The sequence below is a fragment of the Panthera onca genome, chromosome A2 (assembly GCF_046562875.1).
Source record: "Panthera onca isolate mPanOnc1 chromosome A2, mPanOnc1 haplotype 2, whole genome shotgun sequence".
NCBI classification, from domain to species: Eukaryota; Metazoa; Chordata; class Mammalia; order Carnivora; family Felidae; genus Panthera; species Panthera onca.
The window spans coordinates 10,380,354-10,390,951 of record NC_138340.1 but is presented as its reverse complement, the minus strand read 5'-3'; the positions used below and the strand labels follow the sequence as shown (position 1 = coordinate 10,390,951).

The 10,598-nt window shown below is 46.7% G+C and overlaps 1 protein-coding gene across 4 annotated transcripts in view; it reads left to right on the top strand.

Moving 5' to 3' along the window:
- The first annotated feature begins 5,833 nt into the window (after positions 1-5,833).
- Positions 5,834-10,598, top strand: part of ADGRE3 (adhesion G protein-coupled receptor E3) — a 49,908-nt gene continuing 45,143 nt past the window's right edge. For all 4 annotated transcript variants that reach the window (XM_078443298.2, XM_078443296.2, XM_078443297.1 and 1 more), the window contains exon 1: positions 5,834-5,978. In XM_078443298.2, coding sequence (XP_078299424.1) covers positions 5,954-5,978 — 25 coding nt within the window. In that variant the 5' untranslated portion in view covers positions 5,834-5,953. The remainder of the gene's footprint in view (positions 5,979-10,598) is intronic.

The window sequence follows — 10,598 nt, the reverse complement described above, 5'->3', positions numbered from 1 at the left end:
GTGATGACATGAGATGACAAAATGCCTCTGTGAGGCCCTCCCCGTGGGCAAAGATGAAGTGAGTTGAATGGCGTAGGCGTAGTGACGTAGCGCTAGGCTGGTAACCACGTCTGGACCATGGGCAACTGAGGCCGTGAAACCCAAAGCCACAGGTGAGGGTAGACGAACGCATTTGGGACGTTTGGTATAAGGCCTAAAAGTAAAGTCTAGTATTTTTTTTTCTCAAGGTTTTTATTGACTTATTTTGGGAGAGGATGCGCGGGGGAGGGGCAGAGAGAGAAGGGGGGACAGAGGATCCAAAGCAGGCTCTGTGCTGACAGCAGAGAGCCCGACGCGGGGCTAGAATCCGTGACCTGTGAGATCACGACCTGAGCCGAATTCGGATGTTCGACCCAGGAGCCACCCAGGTGCCCCAAGGTCCGGTATCACGTGCTGCCCTGGTGTCTGGGGAAACTGGGATAGCCTGGATTGACCCAACCATAAGTTTGCCTCCCCAGTCTGCTCCCACAGAAAAGATCCCCTGTGGAAACCATCCTCCTTATCTTGGGGACCAGGCGCAGTTGCTGTTGGGTCCTGAGTAGGAGGCTTCAGCGCCCTGCCAGCCTGCAGAATGATTCAGAGGAGCCCATCACATCCTCCCGTCGGGGGACGGGAGCAGCACCAGGAGACCCCTCTCCCTCTTGTTACTACAAAGCCTGCCTAGGAGCCGTGCACAGTGTTCCTGACTGCAGCCCTCTGGGGCCCTGTGTGGCGTGTGGCTTCCTCCTCCCCTGAACTATGAATATACGTGACTCGTAAACTACGGTGACTCTCCTCTGTCTGGCATCGGAGGTCATGCCCACAACTGTCAGGCAGGAATCCCTCCCTCGCCAAAGAGGTGAAGAAGAGTCCATCAAAGCAGGAGGGAATGTAAATCACAAATCTTTTTAAAGCACCACTGGGACAAAATAATCAGAATTTCCGGCGTGTTTACCCTTTGACCCAGTTCCAGTGAGTTTTCCCATAGAAATATTTACGCGGGATCCGGGCGCCCAGCCGGCTCTGTCAGAAGAGCACGCGACTCTTGATCTTGGGGTTGTGAGTTCAAACCCCGCAGTGGGTATAAAGAGCACTTCAATAAATTTTTTAAAAGTTAAAGAAAAAAGAAACATTGACCCAGGATCTGTGTTAAAAACATAAGGCTGTTCATTGCAGCGTTTTGGGTTACGAGGTAACTGGAATCAGCCTACCCATGCATCTGTAAAGGACTGAGTAATTCCGTGTATGGTGAAGTCATTAAAAGTGCAGTGGTAAAACAGTACCGAATGATGCAGAAGTAATTTCACAGTGTATCTTACAACAACTACTCAAAATACATCAGCATTAGGAGTTAATTACACAGCAACATCCCTATTTGTCTCCTGTGGCATTTACCTATTCCCAAACTTGCCCCGCACCAACTCTGTTTTTATTCCCTAGAACTACTTACGTAAGAATGTATTTGGAGGGCTCCTGGGTGGCTCTGGGTGGCTCAGTCAGTTGGGCGTCCAACTCTTGATTTCAGTCATGATCTCATGGTTTCATGAGTTCAAGCCCCAAATCGGGCTCCAAGCTGACGGGGCGGAACCTGCTTGGGATTCTCTGTCTCCCTCACTCTCTGCCCCTCCCCCACTCATGCTGTCTCTGTCTCTCTCAAAATAAATACTAAATAAACTTTTTTTAAAAAAAGAATGTTTTTTTAGCAATTAAAGGGAATAATGGGGTGCCTGGGTGGCTCAGTTGGTTGAGTGTCCTGCTCTTGGTTCCGGCTCAGGTCATGATCTCATGGTGTGGTGAGTTCAAGCCCTGAGTCAGGCTCTGCGCTGGCAGCATGGAGCCTGCTTGGGATTCTCTCTCTTCCTCTCTTTCCACCCCTCCCATGTCTCTCCCTCTGCCCTTCCCCCACTCATGCTATCTCTGTCTCTCTTCAAATAAATAAATAAACCTTTTTTAAAAACCAAGGGAAGAAAATCAAATTTTATTAATGCCATGGATGTATTTTTTCTCCTGAAGAGTAAATGGATTGGCAGGATTTTAAATGTGAGAAAGTTAAGATTGAGTAAAATTTATCAATCTGACATGAAATCACCAAACACAGAGAAGGCATATCCTAAACATTTGTGGGATGGATGGAGGGATAGATGGATGGATGGATGGATGGATGGATGGACGGACAGAAGGAGAGAAGGAAGGAAGGAAGATGGATGGGTGGATGGATGGAAGAGAGGATGGATGGATGATAGATGGATGGATGGACAGAAGGAGGGAAGGAAGGAAAGAAAGAAGGGAGGAAGGAAGTTGGATAGGTGGATGGATGTATGGATGATGAATGGATGATGGATGGATGGACAGGAGGAAGGAAGGAAAGAGAAGATGGATAGGTGGATGGATGGATGATGGATGATGGGTGGATGGATGGACAGGAGGAGGGAAGGAAGATGGGTGATGGATGGACAGAAGGAAGGAAAGAAGGAAGATGGATAGGTGGATGGATGGATGGATGATGAATGAAGGATGGATGGATGGATGGATGGATGGAAGGGTGGATAGATGAATAAATATGAAGACCAGGTTCCTAACCCCCATTTCCTATGCCTATTACTAAATTTAGCTTATTAATTCAATAATATCTGTGGACCTCAATTTGCAAATGCAATAAGAATATAATAGTATATTTAAGATAACATAAAAAGGACTGGTTAATACTCTGTAGGATTGGCCTCGGCTCCTTACACTCTAAAGGTTTCAATCTTCATCCTCAGTCCTGCTTAACAAACCAAACATTTGAAGCTACTTTGAATTTCTTATTCCTTAGTTTTCCCAGAAGGTGGCAGTATGGTGTAAGGACTAAGTACTCTGTATCTAGGTCCAAATAGGATTTAACCGTCGTCGTCGTCAATAAAATTAGATTGCTGAGGGATCTTGTTTGTGCCTTGGCATAATATTATTTCTAAATCTTGTTTCAGGTAAAATCATAAAGAGTTAAGAACCTTGAATTATTTTTTCCTACTTTCTTTTGGTGACAACCAAATAAGGGAGGGATTCTACTAGGTCAGGCTCCCTAGGCTTGTGATTTACTGGGGACTGCGCTCAGGAGAGAGAATAAGGAAAGCAGGCTACGGCAGAGTAGCAACATTTGAGACAATGGGTATACACAGAGAAAGGTTTGGGTGCTGTGGGTGGTTGCTTCTGGCACTCTGCCCGGGTCCCATCCATCACTGTGCCTGTCAGGTTCTGTCCCCCACGCCACCCCAAGGGGCAGCCCACAGCCAGTGACTGATGGACCCAGGGGATAAAAGGCCTTGCCTCCCGATGGATCAGAGCCATGGTGCACCCTCCAGAGCTCCCCCAGGGAATGAAACCGAGGCTAAGACTCCTACTGAGACCACCTCATTTAGCTCCTTCCCCTGCCTATCATGCTTCCTTAATATCCTTCTCCCGAGAGAGTTCTCCTCCAAAAACTCATGGGCACCCCAACCCCTACTGTCCCCCAACACATCATGTCGATCCCAATTCCTACCTCGGGTTCTTACAGGCAACTGGCCCGAGGTAGCCACACTATGAGGAATTTTCTATCAGTTAGTATGGGCTAGCTTTGGGATAATTGTGAAGGTTTTGGGGGGAGGAAATGCTTCTGGGTCTTGAGGAAGTGCACCTAGCATTAGAGAGGAATGAATTCCAAGTAGAGGGAACAGCATGTGCAAAGAAAAAATACTTTATGAGAATGGGGATTTTTGTTTTGTTCACTGTTTTATCCCCTGTGTCTAGAATAGAGCGGTGCAATCTGGGGTTAGGGTGGAGGTCAAGCCTGGACTCTGAGATCTGTAGACACCTGGACTTCCCCATTGTTGAGAGCCAAGCTACCAGCCCCACCACCACCAAGAGACCTCTCAAGGGCTAGTCAGGATAGTCAGGAACTTGAAGTCACCAAGGGCAGCCACTTCTGAGAGCAACTGATAACTGCCCTCCAGCCAGATCTCTGTGTCATTAAATCAGTATTGATTGAGCACCTATTATGCCCCAGACCCATGTGTGAGGTGCAGGAAATACAGCGATGAATAAACCAAACAAAATTACTTGCCCTATAGAGCTGGCATTCTAGTAGGGCAGAGAGATAGTAAACAGAATAAAGGAAATAAATTGTTTTGTATAGTAGGAGGTGGTGATGGGGTGCCCGGGTGGCTCAGTCAGTTAAGCAGCCAACTTCAGTTCAGGTCATGATCTCACAGTTCATGAGTTTGAGCCCTGCATCGGGCTCTGTGGTGACCCCTCAGAGTCTGGAGCCTGCTTCTGTGTCTCTTCTGTCTGCCCCTCCCCTTCTCATGCTCTGTCTCTATGTCTCTCACTCTCAAATAAATAATTTTAAAAAAAGAAGGTGGTGAGTGCACTGGATAGAAACAAGTGGGGAAAGTGGATGGAGGGTGTGTGTGAGAGAGAGAGACAGAGACAGAAGAAGGGAAGAAGAGACAGAGAAAGATTTAGACAGGGAGATCAGGGGAGACCTCACTAAAGAGGGGACACGTAAGCAATGACTTGAAGCGAGCCAGCGAGCCAAGTGGTCGCATGCAGGAATCTGGGCGAAAGCATTTAGGTAGAACAGCATTAGGCAGAAAGCGTTTAGAAAACAAGAAGTACAAAAGCCCAGAGGCGGGAGTGTGCCTGGCATGTCCAAGGAAAGGCAAGGAGCCAGGGTGGCTGAGGCAGAGAAAGCAGAGTGCAGGGTGGGGGAGATTGGGAGGAGACGAGGGCGAGGAGATGACTGAGACAGATCGTGCAGGGACTTATGGGCCATGGTGAGGACCCTGGCTTTTATTCTAAGTGAACTGGGACTCCCGAAGGCTCTCAGGAGAGGAGGAGCAGGATCTGACTTAGATTTAATAGGATCACATTACTCTTGACCTCAGTAGAGCTTTATTAAACATCACAGCTAGGCTGAGATGGACCAGGAGGAAGCAAAGAGAACCTTTCCAACCCGAATCGAGTGTCAGGGGTAGGAATCAGCATAAGAAAATGAACAAACTGTCACGAAGTCAACAGTAGCAAAGACAGCAGTCTGATAGATAGCAGGGAGGAGAGCCCTCTCTTTTGTGCGTGAACCAGATTGACTGTATGTATAATGAATGTTGAAATCACAGTACCTCAAAATCAACTTATCCAAAACTTAACCCTGTCTCTCCCCCCAAAAACCTGCTTTTCCTCCAAGTTCCCTTCCTCTGTAGTTCTTAACAGAAAAGATTGTGTTAATTTTGTTCACTGCTGTATCCCTAGAAAGTAGCACAGATCCTGTCACTTAGTGATATTTGTCTCGATAAATATTTGCCGGAGGAGGGAAGGACTTAAGGTTTTCTCCCAAATCCTGCAATTGGTTTGGATTGTTCCAGATAACCAAATAAGTTATCACCCTGGACTGGATTTTTGAGACTCCAGCCAGATCTGTGGAGTGCCATCTGCTAAGGAGGTAAAAATACCAACATTTGTGAAAATGACTGCTTCCGTAACTTGAGATACCAACAGAGATACCCTAAATTCTGGCTTACCCAACTCAAAACCACAGCGTTATTTAAGCTTGATTTTGACGCCAAAGTCACTTCCCACTCCTCAGATAATGCTCTGTAACTAAAAGGCATTCCTCTCCTAGGGTCAGTTGATTCTGTCACCCCAAGGGCAATCAACAATAGCTATGAAAACCTACCACCAAAGGAGCATATGAAAATGAGTGCAGAAAACGTACAGAAAATAAACAAAAAAGCAGAACCATGGGTCTGGTGGTGAAAGATAAAAACAAGTTCCCTTTTATAGAAATTTCCTTAGTCAGCTAACCTAAGGTATGTGTATCAAGTCTCCTAATACTTCCTTGCAGTCAGAGAGGTGGTCAGCTTAAAAGCACAGTGAGGAGCTTCAAGAGCTGGCTGGCAAAGGTTACCTACATGCAGGAATGCAAGGGCCATCACTCCTTCCAGGTATGTGTGACCTTGGGATTGACTGTGACCTTGGGGTTGAACCGAGCTAGTCGGTTCAACAATCAGCTGTCTTTTCCTTCTCTTTCTTCTGCTCTGCTTTAAACATTCTCTTCTGGGGTGCCTGGGTGGCTCGGTTGGTTGAGCGTCCAACTTCGGCTCAGGTCATGATCTCACAGCTCATGAATTCAAGCCCCGCGTCGGGCTCTGTGCTGACAGCTCGGAGCCCGGAGCCTGCTTCAGATTCTGTGTCTCCCTCTCTCTCTGCCCCAACCCGCTCGCATTCTGTCTCTGTCTCTCTCAAAAATAAATAAACATTAAAAAAAAAAAAATTCTCTTCTTCCCCTTGGCTTATGGTTTCTTTCCTCACCACCCTGTTCAGACTGCATTGTCAAATATCCCTAAAATGTTCCTGATGGTCCAATCCAAGGACTTGTTCATATTCATCTTCACAGGTTTTCTGTTTGACACCCTCTCCTCCTTGATAATTATGTGACCTGGCACTGATCCGACTTTTTCTCTACCTCTCTTGCCCTTCTCTCTGCCCCCCCTCCATTTTCTTTGTCCTGTGCCAAGAATATGAATAACAAGCAACATTTTCGAGCACTCACTATGCACCTTGTATGTATTAACCCATTCAGTCCTCACAATGGGCCGATGAGGTGGGTACCGGTATTTTCCTCATCTTAGGGATGAGAATAACGAGCACAGAGAGATTGTGTTACCTGCCCAAGGTCACACAGCTTGTAAATGGCAGTCAGGACTCCAACCCAAGCCGCCTGGCTCCAGTTCTTTGCCATTATGCTCCTCCCACAGGATTCTGCTCAAGGACTCGTCTTTCTGCTCCCGCTCCCGGAATCTCTTGATCCTGTGGCTTCAGTCGCCACCTCTGTGTAAACAGTTTCCCAACTCTGAAGTCCCGTCCAGCCTTCCGGCTCCAGATCAAATAGCAATACCAATAGCCATCATATCAATCATACCAATAGCCATAATATCAACCAAAGCTTACATTTACTCTAGCCTCACATAAAGCTAAAATGGTTTTACCTGCATTATTGTACCAAATTATTCATGTGAATGATACAAAATACCATCACAGAGAGGTTATGGGACTTGGTTCAAGTCTCACAGCTGTTTAGTTGCAGAGGCAGGTGGTAGATCATAAAGTCTATCAAAACAATATAAGCTCTCGGGGCACCTTGGTGGCTCAGTCAGTTGAGCATCCGACTTTGGCTCAGGTCATGGCCTCGCAGTTCGTGGGTTCGAACCCTGGGTTGAACTCTGTGCTGACAGCTCAGAGCCTGGAGCCTGCTTCGGATTCTGTGTCTCCCTCCCTGTCTGCCCCTCCCCTGCTCATGCTCTGTGTCTCTCTGTCTCTCAATAATAAATAAATGTTAAAAAGATTTAGAAAAAAAAAGAAAAGAAAAGAAAATGTGGTGGTGCCCCGGCTGCCTGAGCCTCAGGAACTAGGAAACGCTTTTCAACCTATATGTTTTACTACTTGGCTCTGTGAGTTACATTCATCATTTGGGCAGGTGTAGTGTTAGGCCACTTCTGCAAAGTAATTATTATACCAAAGTCGGGGGAAGGGAAATTTAAATGTATTAGGAAATATGCCAGGACCCTGCCGCTAAGCAGTCCACAGCCCAGCTGAGAATATATTCATTGGACAAACAAAACTATTCAAAATGGTCCATGAATGCGGTTGTGTAAGTAACTGATCACAACTAGCACCCTCTTTAATGCAGGCAGCACGGATGGACGAACGACAGCCCCCCAAAGATGTCAACGTCCTAATCCCCTGCAGCCTGTGAATATGTTACCTCATGAGCGTAGGGGAGGAAAAACTTCACCTCTACCCTCTTAGGGTCTCTGGCCAAGAATAAGAATTAAGCTGACATAAGACATTAACAGGAGAGAAGCAGACAAGTTTCATTACCCTGCAACATGTACACGGGAGACTTCGCAAGAGAACAAAGATCCAGGAAAGTGACACCAGAGCACAAAGCTTTTGTGCCTTTTCGACAAAGAAATGACGACTTTGTCAAGGGACAAGACGGAGGGGTTGGGGCTAGGGATGGTGAATGGTGCGAAAGTGACTAGGAGGTCTGTTGGAGGGATAACTGGGGGAAGCCAAGGGCCGTTCCAATGAGTGTGTTTATACAGATCCATTTCAGCGTGCATTCCCAGTCTGGTGGTAAGGACATCCCTCGCTTCCTGGCACAGGGAGGGCACCTCTCTCGCGGGGGAAATGTTACGGCCTGATTCTAAGCAGGAAAAGGTAGGTCAGAAAGCCCTTCCTGCAAGTGCTGTTTCTCAAGTGCCTTCCACTCTATAAAATAAGCAACATGCCACAGCGGCATGTTTTGAGGTGTCATGTCCCAAGCAACGTCACATGCTCAAAGGGACTTTACAGATACGGATTATGCTAAGGATCTTGAGATGGGGAGATTATCCTGGATTATACAAGCGAGCCTCTTCTAACCATGGGCGTCCTTTTAAGAGGGTGGCAGGAGACCAGAAGGGAAGGAAGATACTCGACTGCTCGTTTTGAGGGTAGACCGTCAGCCGCGGAATGTGGGTCACCTCTGACAGCCGGAAGTGGAAGGGCATGGATTCTCCCCTAGAACTTCCAAAAGGAAGCAGCCCCACTGATAACCTTAATATTAGCCCAGTGAGGCTAACTTTGGACGTCTGGCCTACGGAACCATATGAGAATACATTTCTGTTTTTAAGCCACTAAATTCGTGGTAATTTCACAACCACCAGAAACTCATAAAGGGAAACCCAAAAAGAGGTAGCATTGCCCTCCCTCCCATTCGTAAAGGGTTGCCGCTAGCCCATAGGGCTTTGTCTCCCAAATCCTGCAGTCGGTCTAGATTGCCCCCCAAATGACCAAGTAACATATCACCCCTTCTACTGGACTGTCATATCTGGGGAGCAGCATCTACTGGAAGAAAAGGTACCCTTTCCTCCAGTCGTTGTCACTGTAAACCTGTCGCTGTCAATGGCACCTCCATGCATGCAGCACGTGTGGGATTTCGGAAAGAGAGGTCATGTGGGTTGATAGGTTATCAGCAGGAGCCCAGAGCCTGAGTTGAATCTCAGCTCTGCCCCGGCCTAGCTCTGGGAAGTGGAGCGAGTTACTTAGCCTCTCTGTGCCTCTCTCTTTTTTTTTTTTTTTTTTTTTTTTTTTTAGTATTTATTCATTTTTGAGAGACATAGAGAGAGTGTGAGCAGGGGAGGGGCAGGGAGAGAGGGAGACACAGAATCGGAAGCAGGCTCCAGGCTCCGAGCTGTCAGCACAGAGCCTGATGCGGAGCTCGAACCCACAAACCACGAGATCATGACCTGAGCCGAAGTCAGATGCTTAGCCAACTGAGCCACCCAGGCGCCCCTCTGTGTCTCTGTTTCTTCATCTGCACAACTGGGATCATGCTACCAGCACTCACTTCCTGAAGTCATTGCAAAGCTAGATTAAGGGCATGTGCCTAGGGCGCTTAGAACAATGCCTGGCATGTAATGAGAACTCAATTCCCCTTAGATGTTGTAGAGGCTGGCCTTAGAATTTTGTCCCACCCCCACCAAAGAAATCCTCCCTCCAAGACATGGTATCTCTCTCCAAGGGGGTTTCACTGGCGTGTTTACAGGCAGGATGGAGGGAGTGGTTGCATCCCAGGGCATGCTGCCTTTTACTCCAAAAATTCCCTGTAAGTGTTGTTTCACAGCCACCAGCTGATACATGTTCTGGACCTCCCCAGGGAAGCCACACACCCCCATCTTCTCCAGACTGTCGGCCTCAGACTCTCTCAATCCCCTGATCTCAGTCCTCTATGTACAGGAATTGAAGTTCACCCCAGCTCTACCTAACTGGCCCACCCTGACCTACACCCGTCGCCCAACTTGGTTAACAGAGACCCTTTCGTTGCCAGGACCCACTTTCTTTTTTAATTTTAGCTTTATTGAGGTATAATGGATAGACCAAAAAGTTGCACACATTTAGTATATACATCTTGATAAGTTTGTACGTATGTATACACCTTACACCCATAATACCATCACCACAATGAAGATACCAAACATTTCACCTACAAAAATTTCCCTGTTTGTGTGTGTGTGTGTGTGTGTGTGTGTGTGTGTGTGTTTGGTAAGAACACATAAAATGAGATCCATTCTTTTAATGCATCTTGGACTGCACAACACTCTATTGGTCACTACAGGTACTAGGTTTTACAGCAGGTCTCCAGAACTAACCTTATATAACAAAAACTTTATATCCATTGAAAAGCAATTTCCCATTTCCTTCTCCCCCTAGCCCCTCCTAACCACCAATCTGTTCTCTGCTACCATGAGTGTGACTCCTTTAGATATTTCACGTTAAGTGAAATCATACAGTATTTGCCCTTCTGTGTTTGACTTATTTCACTCAGAATAATGCCCTGTAGTTTATCCATGTTGCCACAAGTGACAGGACTTTCTTATTTTTTAAGGCCAACTAATATTCCATTATATATATATCACATTTTCTGTATCCATTCATCTGCAGAAGCCACTTTCTCAAGGGGTAACCAAAGTTGCAAATAAAGTGACTAGTCACCAGAGCTAAACTTCAACAAGTGGGCA